This window comes from Desmodus rotundus, chromosome X (genome assembly GCF_022682495.2).
Source record: "Desmodus rotundus isolate HL8 chromosome X, HLdesRot8A.1, whole genome shotgun sequence".
NCBI lineage: Eukaryota > Metazoa > Chordata > Mammalia > Chiroptera > Phyllostomidae > Desmodus > Desmodus rotundus.
In genome coordinates, this window is record NC_071400.1 from 86,915,224 (window position 1) to 86,933,751 (window position 18,528).

General features: G+C 42.7%; 2 protein-coding genes across 7 annotated transcripts in view; both read left to right on the forward strand.

Moving 5' to 3' along the window:
- PCYT1B (phosphate cytidylyltransferase 1B, choline) overlaps positions 1 to 18,528 on the forward strand; it is a 100,103-nt gene that overhangs the window by 49,964 nt on the left and 31,611 nt on the right. For 3 of the 4 annotated variants that reach the window (XM_045203263.3, XM_024569919.3, XM_045203264.2), the window contains 2 exons: positions 10,926 to 11,042; positions 18,187 to 18,338. In XM_045203263.3, coding sequence (XP_045059198.1) covers positions 10,926 to 11,042; positions 18,187 to 18,338 — 269 coding nt within the window. The remainder of the gene's footprint in view (positions 1 to 10,925; positions 11,043 to 18,186; positions 18,339 to 18,528) is intronic. The other variant, XM_045203265.3, reaches the window with a different exon arrangement.
- Positions 2,355 to 4,905, forward strand: LOC112313364 (cytokine-like nuclear factor N-PAC). 3 transcript variants are annotated; one of them, XM_053917488.2, is made up of 2 exons: positions 2,355 to 3,106; positions 3,158 to 4,905. In XM_053917488.2, exons 1-2 carry the CDS (start codon positions 2,447 to 2,449, stop codon positions 4,064 to 4,066), a joined length of 1,569 nt encoding a protein of 522 aa, XP_053773463.1. In that variant the 5' UTR covers positions 2,355 to 2,446; the 3' UTR covers positions 4,067 to 4,905. The 3 variants fall into 3 exon arrangements, with proteins under 3 accessions (XP_053773463.1, XP_071076390.1, XP_045059197.2); XM_071220289.1 differs by having other exon boundaries at positions 2,355 to 2,745; positions 2,962 to 4,905; XM_045203262.3 differs by having other exon boundaries at positions 2,355 to 4,905.

Sequence of the window (18,528 nt, forward strand, 5' to 3'; positions counted from 1 at the left end):
CTCAGTTCCAATTTCCTATTTTCCTTCTCAGAATGGGGATTTATATCAGTCTTTTTCCACAGTGTGTTAAGTTTCCAAATTCATTTTTCAAAAGCTACCTTAATGATTTTTGTTTCATTTGTGTGCCACCTATACTACTATTCATTTAATTTTTCTTTAATGTTCTGTTTTGTTAACTTTAATGTATTTAAAAAGGGAACATCAATCATTATCATCTATTGAAAATAGTATCGCTGGCTTTCGAAGGGAGCTATAAAGTTTATATAAAACTATGTAAACTTTATAAAATATGTAACTATTAGATTTTAAAAGGTTAATTTCTGTGCCACTTTTTGCACATCAATTGTACACAAAAAACAATACTAGTTACCATAATTACGGGGTGTTGGGAATTCATAGTTTGGTTTTATGACATTGTGTAAGCTGCTTAACTTTGCTGAGCTTCCATTTGTTCCTCTATGAAATGAGAATACTAAGTCCAGTCTCCCCTACCTACTTCATAGAGTTGATGTGAAGATCAAGTGAAATATATGGGTTTTATAAATCATATGTACTTTGAAGGCATTATTTAAATGTAGGCTGCTAATAGCCATAATAAAAAATGAATAACTACACTTTTTTGTTGTTACCTGAATCAGAAGTAATACCAAGAAACAGCATAACCTGTAGGTATAGGCTTAACTTGTAAACCAACACCAAACTGATTTCCAAAACAATTGTACTATTTTACATTTCGACCAGCAATGTATAAGAGTTCATTACTCTATATCCTCACCAATACTTGATACGTAAGGTCAATATTTTTAAAAAATTTTTTAGCCATTTTAGGGGTATGAAGTGGTATATCATTGTCTTTATTTTGTATCACCCTGATGACTAATGATGATATCGAGAATCTTTTCATGAGCTTTGCTATCCATATATTTTTTTTGGTGGAATGTTCATTTTTTTGCCCATTTAAAAATGAGTTATTGGTCTTATTGAGTTTTGAGAGTTCTTTATATATTTTAGATACAGGTCGTACATCTGATATATATATTTTGCAAATATTTTCTCCCTATAACTTGGCTTTTCATTTTTGAAGAGTAGAAGTTTTAAATAAGGTCCAATTTACCTTTGTTTTTTGGTTATATGGTGTACCCTTTTGGGGTCCTATTTAAGAAACTTTTGCCAAATTCACTGAGATTTTCTCCTCTTTCCTCCTAAAGGTTTTATAGTTACAGCTCTTACATTTAGGTCTATGATCCATTTTTAATTAATTTTTGATTGTGGTGTAAGATGAGAGGTAAGCATAGCCCCTTTCATCATTTCATTTACTTCAAAGTGCTGAATAACTTATAAAACTTTGGAATGTAATATCTAGAAAGTTAAAACAACCAGATTTCCCCCACAGTACTGTACCATGGTCATCATTTGTATCCATGATCCTCAAGCAAATATCTAGCATCATTGTTGGTGTTATGCCTAATTTGTTATGTTTATTTAAAATAAATTTATCAGTGTGTGGTATATAGACATACATTCTACCAGAACATCACATTTATCTACTATACTTATGGTAACCATTCAGGATAAAGAGGAATTTACTTGAAATGCTTTAGAAATTTTATAATCTGTGGGCAGAAAGTGTATAATGCCATCGTATTCATTTTCTATGCTGTATAACATTCTGTCACAAACCTAGTGGCGTAAAACAGCGCATGTTTCAGCCACAGACCTAGTGCCATAAAACAGTGCACGTTTCAGCCGCAGACGTAGTGCCGTAAAACAGTGCACGTGAGCCGCCCCCTTTCCCGCGTGCCGCCTCCCTTCCCGGTGAGCCACCCGGCTTCCCGTGAGCCGTCCATCTTCCCGCGAGCCATCCATCTTCCCGTGAGCCGTCCACCTTCCCGCGAGCCGTCCATCTTCCCGCGAGCCGTCCATCTTCTCGCGAGCCGTCCATCTTCCCGCGAGCCGTCCACCTTCCCGCGAGCCGTCCATCTTCTCGCGAGCCATCCATCTTCTCGCGAGCCATCCACCTTCCTGCGAGCCATCCACCTTCCCGCGAGCCATCCACCTTCCCGCGAGCCATCCACCTTCCCCCTTCCCGTGTGCCGCCTCCCTTCCCAGTGAGCCACCCTGCTTCCCGTGAGCCATCCACCTTCCCGGGTGCCGCCTCCCTTCCCGGTGAGCCACCCCGCTTCCCGTGAGCCATCCACCTTCCCGGGTGCCGCCTCCCTTCCCGGTGAGCCACCCCGCTTCCCGTGAGCCATCCACCTTCCCGCGTGCCTCCTCCCTTCCTGGTGAGCCACCCCCTTCCCATGAACCGACCTCAGTCCCTGAGCTGACCCCATCCTGTGGCCCAGCGCACTCCAACAGGCAGCACCAGGGTGACTTCAGGTTTCGCCTGCAGCCCATTCTTCATTGTGGCCGTTGTCATCGTTGACGAAGGTAGTTGTGTGGTAAAATGGCACCTGTGGGTCTGCGGCTTGGTGATTTGGTGTGGGGAAAACTCGGCCATTATCCTCCTTGGCCGGCAATGATTATTACTCCACCTAAGGGTTTGCAGAAACCGCCTGGAAAGAAATGCTGGTTTGTGAAGTTTTTTGGAATGGAGGATCATGCCTGGATGGAAGTGGAACAGCTAAAGCCGTATCATGAGCATAAGGAGGAAATAATAAAGATGAACAAGGGAAAACTATTCCGGCGAGCTGTGAATGATGTGGAAGAGTTCCTCCGAAGAGCCACGGAGGAAAACCAGACGCCGTCCCACAATTCTGCTGATGATAAGAATTCGGGTAATTCCAGTGGGGAAAGAAGTAGGCCAGATGCATGTGATAAGAAGCGTGAGCTTTGCCAGTCTGAAGGGAAGCTGAAGAACAACATGGGAGAAGGAAAGAAGACAGTGTCTTCAGGATCTTCAGAGAGAGGCTCCAAGGCCCCTCTGAAAGGAGCCCAACAGCAGGGTACCCGGAAGCGTAGGTGGCCCTCAAAGAACAACTTCCCTGTTCCTGAGTCTAGAACCTTGAACGAGATAATGACTAGACCAGTGGCCACATTTAAGGGGCAGTGGACTGTGAGCGCGGACCCCCACTTCCATCACTTCCTGCTCAGCCAAACCAGGGAGGCAGCTATCAGTTACCAGCAAATCACAAAGAGGTTGAAAGTAAGTGGAAAGGAGACTGGATCCATCTCCACCCAGGCAGCAGACAGCAGGGTCGTGAATGGCAGCATCATACCCACAGACAAAAAGATAGGATTTTTGGGCCTGAGCCTCATGGGAAGTGGCATGGTCTCCAACTTGCTAAAAACGGGTCACACAGTGACTGTCTGGAACCCGACTACAGAGAAGGAGGGGACCTGCCCGGGAAGAACCCCCGCTGAAATTGTTTCATCATGTGACATTACCTTTGCCTATGCCCCGGATCCAGAGACAGCCAAGGATCTGGTGCTGCGCCCCGGTGGTGTGCTACAAGGGATCGGCCCCGGGAAGTGCTACGTGGACATGTCAACAGAGGATGCTGATACAGTCACCCAGCTGGCCCAGGTGATTGTGTCCAAGGGGGGCCGCTTTCTGGAAGCCCCGGTCTTACGCACCCAGCAGCTGTCTAATGATGGGATGTTGGTGATCTTAGCAGCTGGAGACAAGGGCTTATATGAGGACTGCAGCAGCTGCTTTCAGGCAATGGGGAAGACCTTCTTTCTAGGTGAGCTTGGCAATGCAGCCAAGATGATGCTGATTGTGAACATGGTGCAGGGGAGCCTCATGGCCACCATCGCTGAGGGGCTGACCTTGGCCCAAGACACAGGTCAGTCCCCGCAGACATTTTTGGACATCTTCAATCAAGTAAAATTGGCCAATGTCGTCTTAGACCAGAAGTGCCAAAATATTCTTCAAGGAAACTTTAAGCCTGATTTCCATATGAAATACATTGTTAAGGATCTTCACTCAGCCATTGCACTGGGCAGTACCGTCAACCATCCGACTACAATGGCAACTGCAGCCAGTGAGGTATACAAAAGAGCCAAGGCACTGGGCCAGTCTGACAACGGCATGTCTGCCCTGTGCCGGGCCTACATGCACTAAGCCTCTACTCCCCCAATCTCCCCTGTGACCCCCCTCTTCCTCACACGGGGTTGGGGTCCTGGGACTTTACTCTGGACCAGTTTACTTCTCTTCATCTCCTTTTATACAGACTTTGAGACTTGTTATCAGTACAGCACGCAGCATTTACTCCTCCCCTGAAGGTCCTGGGAAGGGGAGGAGTGTCAGCAGGACTGGCCTATGGCAAGGCACAGTGCATGTGTGTTCACACCCCCACCCCCACCCCCACCGGTTCCTACTCCAGGATACAAGCTGCCCAGGAACTGCTTCTTGGCTTTTTTTACCCCTTCTTCCAAGCTTGTCTTATCTCAGACCCCTTCCAGTCGAGGAACTAGAATCAGCAGTGGAAACTGGAAGCCTCTCCACTGCTTCCCTCAGAGTGAAGAGGCTGTGGTCATTTCCACGGTCCCCACTGGATTCCTTGCACAGAGAGGCTCTGGGCCAAGGATATGAAACTCATTTTAACCAGGGGGCCACATCAGCCTCGTGGTCACCTTCAAAGGGCTGAATTTAACTTTCGGATTATATAAATGTACTCCTTAACCAAGGAGCAAGGAGCTCGGCACTGCCGCCAGGTAAAAAAAACAAGGTGCCGGACCAGATAGAACAAGGTGGAGGGCTGGATTCGGCCCGTGTGCCTTGTGTTTGCCACTTGTGCTCTGGGCCAAGATGGACTAGCACAGACTAAACAGAGGGTCCTGTGGGCCCTCCAACCTCAGGTGATCAGCTAATGAGGACTGTCATGTTTAAGCCCCCAGTGTGCAACCAACTCTCTAGAAATGCCTTTGTGAACTGAAAAGAGACTGGCAAAGGCAAGTGAAAGCAGGACCCTGACTTTCCAAGTACAGTAGCAGTCAGCCTGTAGGTGAGCCTCCCAGAAGCTTGTTCTGCTTGCTGCTCTTCAGCACCTGTCCTGGAAGTCCTGGAAGGCTCCATCACTGTGGAGCCCTGGACTTGGTTCAGATTTTTTTGCTTTGGTATAGGGAGAGCTCACTCCTCGACAGGCTATTTGAGTGTTTAGATTTGCATTCCAGGCCTTGAGGAAGGAGTCCTGAGGGCCACCAGTGAGAGGTGAGGAGGAATATCCAATTATGTACATAAAATGAGGTGGCCACACTAGTGTGGGTTCCTCCCCCTCATAACCTTGACCCTTTTCCACTCATCAACCCAGGTTATGGGATCTGAGAAGACATGGGGCGAGGGCAGGGAAGATGCCTGTGGGTTTTCAGAACAGGCAATTTCACTTGGATTTTGGATTCTTTTCTGTCTGAACACAAAGCCTATTATATTCCGAGACCGATGTGTCACACTCATTTTCACGGGGGGCTACATCAGCCTCGTGGTTGTCTTCATTTGGTTGTCGACCAAATGTAATTTTAAGACTCCGTAAATGTAACCACTCCTTAACGAGGGGCAAGGAGCTCGGCACTGCCACTGGGTGGAAACAAGGTGGAGGGCCGGATTCGGCCCTCAGGCCTTGGGTTTGCCACCTGTGTCCTAGACGGACACTGGGGCCACCATTGCTGAGGGGCTGACTTTGGCCCAAGAGACATGTCAGTCCCCGCAAACATTCTTGGACATCTTCAATCAAGGAAAATTGGCCAGCGTCGTCTTAGACCAGAAGTGCCAAAATATTCTTCAAGGAAACTTTAAGCCTGATTTCTGCCTGAAATACATTCATAAGGATCTTCACTCAGCCACTGCACTGGGCGATGCCGTCAACCACCCAACTACAATGGCAACGGTGGCCAATGTATACAAAGTGAAAGGTGAGGAGGAATATCTAATTATATACATAAAATGAGGTGGCCACACTAGTGTGGGTCCCTCCCCCTCATAACCTTGGCCCTTTTCCACTCATCAAACCAGGTTATGGAATTTCAGAAGGCATGGGGCAAGGGCAGGGAAGATTCTGCCTGTGGGTGTTTGGCACAGTTAATTTCACTTGGATTTTGAATTCCAATGAAAGATGCTATATTATAGAAAGTGGTTACTCAGTGTTGTCTTTAAGTGTTTCTTTTCTTTTAAGAAACTCTTATTTACTGATTGATTTTAGAGAGGGAGAGGGAGAGATAGAAATACCAATTTGTTGTTCCACTTATTTATGCATTCATTGGTTGATTCTTGTATGTGCCCTGACCGGGGGTGGGGGGCGGGGGGGATCACAGCCACAACCTTGGTGTATCAGGATGATGCTCTAACCAGCTGAGCTGCCTGGCCAGGGCTCATGTTGTTTTAACATTGTTGACAATTTTGTAAAGTTCCTTTTAATGAATATTCCTGTTAAGGTGTTTCATCTTTGTTTTGAAATCCTTCCCTTTTGATTTGAGAGTCCATGACATTTTGAAACATTTAAAGAAAAAACACTGAAGCAGAAGAATGAAAAATCCTAGTAATTTTTAAAGTATATAATATAAATATTCTAATAAATTTAATCTCTTACAGGCTACTTTGAGTTACCCAAAATATTTTATAATTTTCACTCTGAGTCTTCTTTGATGCATGGGATTTTTAGAAGTATGTTACTTCTAAACATCTGGGAATTTGTTATCTTTCTGTTGTTGATTTCTATTTTAATTTCCTTGAATTAGAGCATATACTCCATAATTTCAGTTGTTTGACATTTTGAGAATCGTTTATGGCTAGTTTACAGTGCATTTTGATAAATGTTCCATGTGTTCCAGTAAAGATGGTATTCTATAGCATTTGCTTGTAGTGTTCTATAAATATAGCCTAGATTAAGTTGTCAGGTTGCTTAATCATCATGCTTTTTAAATCTTCTGTGTGCTTACTATTTTTTATCTGCTTATCCTATTAGTTGTTGAAGAGGGTATTACATTTCCAACTAGGTATCGTTAATATTAAAAAGGTTATACATATTAAAACATGAAAATGTTCAAAAAAGAGAAATCATTCCTTTTTAAGGAGAAAATGTGACACTTGTGAAAAAGGTTGCGAGAAAGCCCCTCCTCTTTTTTCTTTAAATGACACTTTTTCCTTTAAATGACATCTTCTAGGTAACTAAGGTTGTGAAGTTTTAGTTTTGCTTTGTTTTTCATGAACATGTCTTTCAGAATCGGAGTGTGTGATGATGTTTAAATGGCAAAAACAAAACATGATTTTGTGCAATTAACAAAAGGTTACTACAAGCAGAACAATATATGTTTTGGTACAAATAACAAAACAATACACATTTGTTACATCATAATTTCTATGGCTCGGGAGTCCAAGCCTGGCTTAGCTGAGGCCTCTGCCCAGGGTCTCACAAGGCTGTATTTAGGGTGTCATCCAGAGCTCAGTTCTTATCTGGAGGCTTGACTGGTGACAGATCTACTTTTTTTTTTTTTTTTTTCCCATTCTAATTACCAGGGGTTTTTAAAAAATTTTTATTGTTATTCAATTACAGTTGTATGCCTTTTCTCCCCATCCCTCCACCCCACCCCAGCTGAACCCACCTCCCTCCCCCACCTCCACCCTCCCCCTTGATTTTGTCCATGTGTCCTTTATAGTAGTTCCTGTAATCCCCTCTTCCCACTGTCCCCACCCCACTCCCCCCTGGCTATTGTCAGATCTACTTTTGAGCTCACTCAGGTTGTTGGAAGAATTTATTTTCTTGCAACTGTGAGACAAAGGATCTAGCTTTTTGCTGGTTGTCAGGCAGAGGTCACCATCAGCTCCTAGAGGAACCTGCAGCTCCTTGCCATGTGACCCTCTCTGTAGGCCCTTTCACAACATAGCAGCTTGCTTCTTCAAAGCCACCAAGGGAGAGTGAGTCTGCTAGCGATACGGAGTCACATATACTGTAACATAATCATGGGAGTGCCATCTATCATCTTTGCCAGATTCTACTCATTAGAAGCAAGTCACAGGTTCCACTCACACTTCAAAGGGAGGGGGTCACCCAAAGGTGTGAACAGCAGTGGGTGGAGATCATTGGGAGTCACCTTAAGGTCTCAAAACTGTGGCCATGGAACAGCTGTGCTCCTACTTGTGATAATTGTGAAACCCCAACTTCACCAGCCAGTCCTTCCCAATATAGATGCTCTGGAGAGTCCCCAGATGCCTAAAAGGATGTCCAGAGAAACCTCAAACAAAAGAGTAAAACAAAGAAATATACAAACTAAAAAAAGGCACATTCTATTAAAAATTTTATTATGGAGAATTTCAAACATACACAAAAATAGAACAATATGATAAACCCTCATGAGTCTGTCACCCATACCTAACTGCGACCAAAACCATGGTCAGTATTGCCCCATCTACTCTTCCCTCTTGAATTGTTTGAATAGGGCTTCCTATAATTTCACCTATATATTTGTGTGTCTGTATATAAAATAGAGTGGTACCTCGGTATTCATCAGTAATTCGTTCTGCGAGTCATGACAAGTGCCGAAACTGATGAGTCCTGAGCAAGCACCGAGTGCTGAAACATTTTTTTCTCGTCAAAATGTGACGAGTACAGGGTTTGACGAGCTCTGAAGCCAACAAGTACTGAGGTATGACTGTAACTGTTTTTAAAGCATTATCACTAGACCATTATCTCACCTAAAAAATTACCAGTCATTCTTTAATGTCATCAAATATTCATTGTTAAAATTCCTAGTTGTCTTATGGCATCGTTTATTTATAGTTTGTTTGAACTGAAATCCAAATAATGTTTATACATTACAATATGTTTATATGTCTTTTAAATCTCTTTTAATCTGCAGGTCGTCCCTCATCTCTCTTCCTCTTTTTTTTTTTTTTTTCTTGAAGTTTTTTTTGTTGAAGAGGCAGAGTTCCTTCCCGCCCCTCCCCCTTCTGTTGCTCCTGTAGTTTCCCAATCTGGAAATTGCTGACACGTTACAGTTGTAAAAGTGGGCTTATTGAAAAATCAGCTCCACAAATACCCTTAAAAGATGTACTAAATGGCCTTTTTCTCAATAATTATGTCATCATCCTTTACTTTTCTTTCCTCCCTGCTTCTTGAATCCATTTATCTTGATCACCTTTGAGTCAGTAAAAAAAGTTCTGTAAAACTGCCATCTGCTTTCCCCTGGGGTTTATAACTTAAAACAAATTTTCCTCAATTGAATTCAAATGAATAAGAGCATTGAAACCAAGGATCCCTCATTAGGCAGTTTGTTATTTCAAAGCATTTTCTATTTACTGCACTTTATTTAGAATACAGGATAATCCTGTGAAGGCAATTCTGTTTATTCAAAATGGTATATAATTGGAAAATAATTGCAATCCCCTATCTTACATAAAGCCTCCAGTATTTTTATTAGAGAAATTTAATTTATTAGAAACATTTTACCATCTGAATCTATTAAAGTAACATTTCTTTTAATTTATATTCCAAATTAATGAGGTTGTACTACATTAAGAAATAATCACAGTTTTAAATCTAAATCTTAAAAGATCACTCAACTGAAGTTTGCATTGATTGCTTTCCTAAATTTTATTTTATAGCATCAACATAATACATGCATATAGTTTTAAAAATCAGTAAGACTCTTAGGCTTATAAAAAAAAATAAACCAGCAGTCCCTTTCCCTACCTGCCCCACCCCGGAGTCTTGCTTCCTGTAGACACTCAGCACTTGACAATCAGCTTTCCAAAATCTTGTAGACATCTGTCATCCACTGTCATTGCCTTTCTATTTCTTATACCTTTTTAATATTTTTCTCTGTAATTCTTACGGCATTTGGCAGGAAGTGGAGATGTGTGTGTATGTTCAGTTTGCCACATTTAGCTTGTAGTTTGCCATCTTTTCACTTTGTAGTTCCTTCCGTGAGAATCCAGAATGATGTAAAACTTGGCACCCAACCCCCGTGTCCCCCAATGTCTCCCTCTTATTTGAGGGGATAGGTCTTTGGGCTGGCTCAGCAAAAGTGTCATCCTGCATTTTCTAGCTCAGTCTCCTGGCTTCGAGAGAGCGGTGGGGAAGTGTGTCCTTCTTCCTCATGGAAAGGCAGTTCCCAGAGCTCCGTATGCCATTGTGAGAGTGTCTGCTGTGGCCTCCCCACTCTTGACTTTCCTCCTTAAGAAAGATTGTAGTGTTGGTTGTTTGCCTCCCACCCTGAGCTCCACCCCACCACATATAACTTTCGTCCTCTGATTCTCCTGTCTTTGGGGGCATGTGTTTCCCCTCCCCCATCTCTCATGTTACCAGAGAGGTTAGGGAGTGATCCTTGTGCAGTAGTATGCTGGTGAATGTTTAACAATCAGCCCTCCAGAGGGACATAAGCCCTGATTTGTAGCATTTGCCAATTTCTGTAGGTAAATGTTCCTACCAAGGCTGATTTCCGGCTACTAGTGTGACTTGGAGTTGGCAATAAAGGCGAAACTGTCTCTGAGCAGTATGAGCGACTCCTGTACCACGCTGCCTTGGGGAATAGAACTTAGAGGTCTTCATCCAGGACTGCCAGACTCAAGGCTAAACTCATTCGTCCTTTTCATTGAGCTCCTCAGTTACTCCTGCCTTGATATTCCCACTGGGCTGACTCCGCCAACCCTTTGGTTATGCCTGGTCTGTCTGAATGTGCCTGCTCTGACACCCGAGACTCCACTCTGGGTCAAGAGAACTCCCCAGTGCTCTGTGTTTGTCTTTCCTATTAGCTAAAAATATGTGTTCTTAATGTGATCAGTCTTAATTGTGTTATGTTTTTACTCTTTTGATGTCTTTTGAAGAACCTCTTTGTAAAATTAATTTCCTGCACTAATAGGAAATTGATGGTACATGACCTTATATTTTATCCAGGTTAACTTTCCTGTGCTGCTACACTGATGGAAGAAATCAGGTAACGAGGATTTCTTATTCTGCAGTTCTGTTAATGATGTTTTCTTTCTCCTACAGTTGACAGGCCTGTCAGGGTGTATGCAGATGGCATATTTGATCTCTTTCATTCAGGCCATGCAAGGGCACTTATGCAAGCAAAAACACTGTTTCCCAACAGCTACTTGTTGGTAGGAGGTAAGAAGTACATTTTCTCTTTTGTCTAGAAAACTCCTTTATAATGTGCTTCCTGAAAGGAGTCCCTTTCAGAGTCTCATCATTAAAATCTCATGTGGTTAAGGCTCCCAGTTTATCCCCTATTGACTCACATGTTCACTGCCTGAAATGTAAAACATTAAAAAAACTATAGGGGAAATTACATCATGTGATTTATACATCACTGATTCCCAGAAAGAGAGAGGGTAACTGCTTCATGGTTTCTATTAATGCCTTTCTTCTTGTGTTTGAGACATGACCCAATTTATGTTTCTAAAGTTTTCTAGAGGGTTAGGAGAAAAGCAATATTATTCAGATGTCAAATCTTGGAGAGCTGAAAGGGGTTCAGAATGAATAAGGGTAAACAAGGTCATTGTTTATTTCCTTTGTATGACCCACAGCACTTAGGATGATGTTGTGCTAACATGAGTGGCTTACAACAGCCCCAGTTAGTTGAATTTGTGTACAGTATGTTAAAGAAACGGAGATTTATGTACCCAGGTAATCTTGGTTCACAGCAGCGAGATTGACTGACTGCATAAGCATGTGCAGAGAGAAAGGACATTATATGTGGAATGAAATGTTTCTTCCCCGGAAAGCCTACAGATTTCAACTTGGGTAAAAGGGACTAGAGAAACCTGTATCTCACCTCTGTGGCTTCTGAAAGCAGCATATCCTTTCCCTGTGAGCAGTTTTTGTGGCATTACATGAACCAGGTACCATCAACTCTTAGGCCGCTGCTGTGCAGATAAAGATGCTGATAAGAGACTATGTATCTGGGTTTTTGGGGGGTTTTTTTAGTATTTCATTATCTTCTGCAAGTTTAAAACTACTTTTTGAATGTTTAAGAGGAACCCATCTACAGATTTTGCTGAGGATGGTGACCATGTGGTTATTGAATGGAATTCTTTCCCAAAGGAAGAGACAGTAAAAGGCAGTGGTTACTAGACGAATCGTGTAGAGAGAACGTGGGGCAGGCGGAGAACCCAGCCCTTGTTCATCTCCCTTTATCTTGAGAGGATGATCACTGCTACCTTGAATCTGGTCCTCAGCTGCTAGGACCCTAGGGAGACCTCAGCAGTATTTAGGCTTTGGTCATTCTGGTGACTCAGACTTGGAGGTAGTTAGGTGTTGGCCACACTTAACAGGAACACCCGCCATGGCCCTGACTTATCACACTAAAGGTAAGAACAAAGGAAACCTACAGCTTTCCATATACTCTTGTAAGTTGGAGAAAGCAGTAAATTAATATTAGCACCTATCTAGGTCATTAGGCAACAGTGATTTCACTGATTCACTGAATGATCCCTTCATTTAACAACTATTTATTGAGATCCTATTATGAGCCAGGCATTCTTCTGTACACTGAGGATGAAGCCATGAACAAAGCCGACTATGTCCTCAGAGAACTCAGAGTTTGAGGACATATTATAGAACTGTACACCTGAAACCTATATAATTTTACTAACCAATGCAACCCTAATAAATTCAATTAAAAAAAGGATTTAATATGCGTATTGAGACGAACTGGAAAAACATGCATACCCTTAACTACATTAAAAAGTAATTTTCAGTATTCAATATTTTTTTCCAATGCTCTTTTTGCTTTGAAGTCCTGAGTTGTATCCCTCGAGATCCTTATCCTTTGACAGTACTTAGGAGAAGGAAGAGGCAAAGTTGTTAGGCAAAAATTTGCCTATTCTCCTAGCAACCATATTTAGTTTCTAAGACCCAGCTTCACCTGTATCAGAAACGTGTGCAAGACAGGCAGCTTTTATAGGTTCATGGTGCTTTGAATAGTTATTAAACAAGGTTCCATTTGGTTTGGCCTGAAGTCTTAACTTCCCACCCCTTGCAATGCAACATAGTAAGGTTTGCATGGTGCCTTTCTTTTGTAAAGTGCATAAACATGACTTTGGACATAGAGGCTTTTTTGAGCCTGTTAATTTTAGGAAAGCAGACCCCTGGAAGTTGATGTGGAAATTAATCCCTTTACAGCTCCCTGTGCTTGGATAACCTCTTGAAAAGTCTTTGTGTATCCTCAGGGGTGTGTGTGCCCTAATTTGAAGACCATTCATTGCCTTAGACTGTATTTCCTGAGTATCACAAACTAACTTAATGGCAGACAATTCTATAGTGAGGACAGTTAGGGAGCCCTTTATGAATAGATATTCTGTGGTTGAAAGGCTGGCTCTTGATTGTATGTGTGCAGTTAGCAAATAAACACTTACAAGGAGTTGAAAGAACCTGCTCTATTAATTGTGGGCCCCCTTACATCCGCAGGTAGGTTTGTTGTAGTAATTCCCATGGGTGGAGCAAGGACTTAGCCAGTGCAAGCACTCTGGTCTGGGCAAGTGCGTGGACAAACACTTGCTTGAAATACTTGGTATTTGGCAGAAATAATTGATTCAGAAACCAGAAACTGTGATAACTGGAAGTACTACAATCTATTTCTCAACTTTAGGCAGTAACACACACTACAAACTGCCATGATTTTGCACTATAATACCTGCATTTCTAATTTCAAAATTTTTAATTGATTTTAGAGAAGAAGGGAGAGAGAAACAATTTTTTGTTCCACTTATTTATGCATTCATTGGTTGAATGCCTCATGGGAGTGGAATAAAACAATAATAATAAACCTAATACCACTCTTACTAAAAGTAGACATAAAGATGACTTCAGAAATAAGGGTTTATGCTGTATTGTATTTTAATTGAAATGAAATATTCCTCTAAGACTCTATTTTGCCTGACAGGTACGAAATTCAGTTTCAGTCCGTGTTTGACTTCAGCTCCCCAGAGTCAAACAAAATTTCAAAATATTTACTGAAACAGGAAAAGGCCTTCCAGTCTTCAGCACAGCACAATTTTTGCACTGTGCTCCTCATCCGAGCCCATGAAATTACTAGAAGGACGCAGGTCCACTGAGCAAGGTGAGGCGCCTGTGGTCTGTGCCCAGCTGGAACCCCAGTGCTCAGGGCAGCATGTCCCTCATCCCCAGATGCTCTGCTTCTGGCACCTGCCACCTGTGGGCTCCCCAGACCTTTGGTCTCTTCCTCGTTTGGAGGAATCTTATCTCTGTCTTCTTCGTAACAGAATTTCCCCCAAGGATTTCTGGCTTAAGGGAAATGGTAGCCAGAGCTGCAAGCTGTCTGCCAGCAACTTGAACTTCACAGCTTCTGTAAGGGAGTTTGTAGTAAGGGGCTAGGCACCTGCTTGGAGTGGGGGCAGGGAAAGGACATAGTCCAAAACACAAATGAGTATTGCAATCAGTGGTCCTATATTTCTACTGCTATTAATAAATGATAAATATTACTGAGCATGGCTCTCTGTACTGATGATCCAATTTAATTTTGAAAACTTTGCCATGTTTTAAGACAGACAACTGAGGCTCAGAGAGTTTAACTTTCCCAAGTAGCAGAGCTGGGATTAGAACCCAAACCAAATCCAAAGTTCAACTCCTATTTTATTTCTTTTTTATCCTGAGGGTACTGGTAATATTTTTTTAATCTAAAAATTTTTTCAAAAGCAATTAAATAAATTTTCAAGTACAGTTCAATTGCATATAATATTGTATTTGTTTCAGGTGTACAGCATATTGATTAGACATATATACAACTTATGATCACCCCCGGTAAGTCTAGAGGTACCAGTAATATTTTATTTTGAGCACAGGTTGCTGCCAGGATAGGTTAGCTGCAGCATGAGCTCCCAGAAAGCTCAGTGAATTCATCCATGGACCCCATGGCTCAGAGTTCTCCATCTGGCTGTCAGAGTGCATTTGCCAAGACTCAAGAACAACAGTGCTGCTCTGGGTGTAATTAATGTTTAGACAATAACTGGTCAGCATGTTCAGCTGCTTCTTGAGGTCACTCCCGGGATATGAAAATAGGACCCTGTATTGGCATAAACAGGATGTTGGTTTTCTCTGCACTCTGTCAGGAGGCCATTATCTCGGTCATCTAGAAGTTATACCAAATTGCTCAGGTGCAGGTTCAAAAGGGGGGTGGCAGTGGAATATAATCTGGCCTAGTTTTGTGTTGTTTAAAATAGAAAACTGATGGATCTGAAATCCATTTCTGCTCAATATGATTCTGGAGGTAGTATTTTAGTAAAATCCTAAAAGAACATTTAAAGTCTTAGATCAATTTTTAAATTGTACAGCTTGGCCCATAAATGATTCCTGTTTATGGAGTCAAAAGCTAACACAGGCAGTAAATCAATACATAACAGTCATTATGGCCTTACTCCCTGCCTCCCCCGACAGCTGGCTCTTTACTCAAGATATTCGTAATATGCTTCAGGGGCTTTCAAATGTTGCACGCATCAGAATCTTCCCTGAAGCTTGTCAAAAACAGAGCTGCCTGGGCCCCACTCCAGACCCACTCTCTTGGTCCATTGGGGCTTCTATAACAAGACACCATAGACTGGGTAGCTTAAAAACAACAGAAGTTTATTTTTCACGGTTCTGGGAAGCCCAAGATCAAGGCGCTAACATGGTCTCCTGCTGAGGGCCCTCTTTCTGATTCGTAGCTGGCACCTTCTTGCTGTTTTCTTACATGGTGGAAGGTTCTAGGAACTCTCCGGAGCCTCTTTTATAAGGCACTAATCCACCCTCACTAACTATGTACCACTGAAGGGCCCACCTTTTATTTCACTGCCTTTGGGAAATAAGGTTTCAACATATGAATTTGGGGGGGACACATTCAGACCATAGCACCCACTGAGTCAAAATCTTGGGGAGTGGGACCTAGTCATCTTTATATTTAACAAGTCTTTAGGTGGTTCTGATACTCATCGAGGTTTTCAAGCCAGCCACGTGGCTGATGGTGTTTCAGTAATATAAACCACCACTACACTGTTTTCTCTGTTGTATTGTATTGTATCCTGTATATGACTATACAGCATCTCGGGAAGTATGTACAGGAGATATATAGGCATACATATGTGGAGCTAGAGATACACTAGCCTCTTACTTGCATGTATGGTATTAAAACATGCCTGCAGATAAATACAGATCTATTATTTTAAATCATAGTAAACATTTACTGAGCATCATATGTATCAGACACTGTTCATTCATTCAACAAATATTTGTTAAGAGCCTACTATGGGCCATCAGAAAATGAAACAAGAGAAAAGCCCCTGTCCTCCGGGACGTTATATTTTAGTAAAGGAACACAAGTCATAAACACAAATAAGACAGTTATATGATGGCAAAGAACCATGGCAAGAAGTCCAGTGCAAGGGGAGGGGGACTGCCAGGGGTAGTGGCAGGACTGCAATTTAGAATAGGGTGGTCGGGGAAGACTCGGGGGAAGACAGGGAGTGGGCCCTATGGATATGTGGAATGCATCTGGTCCAGGTTTGGGGAACAGAAAATGCAAAGCCCCGACCTGTGGAAGAGTATTCCTGGTGGCTTCAGGAAACAAGAAGGAAACCAGGGGCTGGGGCAAAAATAAAAGATGTGGTCAAAGAGGCAGGAATGGTTGGAGGTGTGGATTTTGTGGGAGGAGCCAGGAGGTCTCTGGAGGAGTTTAGCTTTTTACTCTGGGGTAGATGGGAGGAGTCCTGAGCCTGGGAAGAGATCTTAAGGGGATCATTCTGGCTGATGAGAACAGTAGGTGTGTAAGGCTGGAATCAGGACATCAGTTGGGAGGCCGCTGCAGTAAGCCATGGGAGAGATGGTGAATGGGCCAGGAGCGGTGAAGGTGGTAAGAAGAACATGGCTTGTAGCTGTACTGGGAAGGCAGGGCCAGCAGTTTCGCTGATCGTTTGGATATGGAAGGTGTGACCCAGGAGCTTTTCCAAGGATCCTAGGCGTGGCCCTTGGCTGTACTAGCTCTGGGGCCAAATTTGGTGCTGAAGGTGGGTCATGATTCGGTTCCAAGAAAATGATCACGTTTGTTTTAAAAATCATATCTTATACACTTAAAATTGGTAAATGTATTGTCTGTACATAATACCTTAAAGAAAAAAAAAACAACTCATCTGAAGAAGCAGTCGGGCAGTCTAATCCACTGCAACAAGATCCTTCCTGGGGTGCTGGTAAATGGGGACTGTGCCCACAGTGACATTTCTTCCTGGCGTGTAGTTAAGCTCTGGAAAGCTGCCTTTGCCAACAAAAACATATATTCTGGATAGGATAATGAATAGTATTTATTGTTCCATTCATTTCAAAGCACTTTTGTGTAAATACTCAAAAAAATCTGTTCCAGGGCTGATAGTGGACATTGTTACCGTCTCCATTTGAGGGTTCAGAATGAACCTGAGATCCAGGGAGGATAAGAGGTGTGGGAAGGACAAACTCTGCTGAGCAGACCTTGTATTTCATGACTTTTCCCCTCTTGATTGTGTGGCTAGATGTGTAGTGACTGATCCTCAGTCCAGGGGAACAGAACTGTGCTTGTGCACATGCCCATGCACGTGAGTCACACTTGGGTTGTTAAGTACAATGCTCTAGTGAAGGAACTGGAACTGATTGTTCAAAGCTTCTATAATTCGGGCCTCTCAGCTCTTTTCCTTCTCCCTTCTCTGTCTCTCTGATCATTTTATTTCTAAATACTCATTTTCACTGAAGGGTGGGATAGGGAAATAAAAAGATAATGAAAATCATATTAGTAATACGGAGAATAGTTTTAATAAAAGCCACAGTGGAGAATGGAGTTGTAATTAGCACTGAAATGAAATTCTGAGTGCTAGTGGATTTCAGCTTGCTTTGCTTTCCTGATCCTTTGTTCCTGTTAAAAACTGAGTTCGGTTATGCAAAGCACCTAGCGAGACTAAGCTCCTTTAAGACAAATATCATAGGATTTCACTCATATGTGGAATATAATGAACGAACTGAACTAACAGGCAAAACGGAGACAGACTCATAGATGGAGAGCAGATGACAGCTAGTTGGAGGGAGAGGTTGGGGGTGGAGGGATTGAGCAAGAAGGAAGGACTCATGGACATGGACAACAGTGTGGTGATTGCTGGGAGGAGGGGGTTATAAGGACTAAATGGTAATGGGAAAAAATACAATTAAATATTAAATTTTTTTAAAAAGCCACGTCTGTACTGGACGGCTGTGAGCAGGGCTGGGGCCAGCGTACAGCATCTAATGCGCTTGCCTGTTTCAGTTTGCAGTGATAACCTTACCCACAAATTCAAAGGCTTCACTGTGATGAATGAAGCTGAGCGATATGAAGCTCTCAGACACTGCCGCTACGTAGATGAAGTCATTAGAGATGCTCCATGGACACTCACACCCGAGTTTTTGGAAAAACACAAGGTACTTATTCTTTCTTGCTCTCTAAGTTGCAGAATTGGGGGGCTGGCTCTGCAGCCAGTGTCCAGAAAGCCCAAAGACGCTTCCAATTTCTAAAAAAGCAACTGTCATTTGGTGTCACTTGATGTAGCACCTCTCTCCTGCCCAATCCTGGGGACTGATACCTTCTTACTTCTTCACTGTGGGCTGTGGA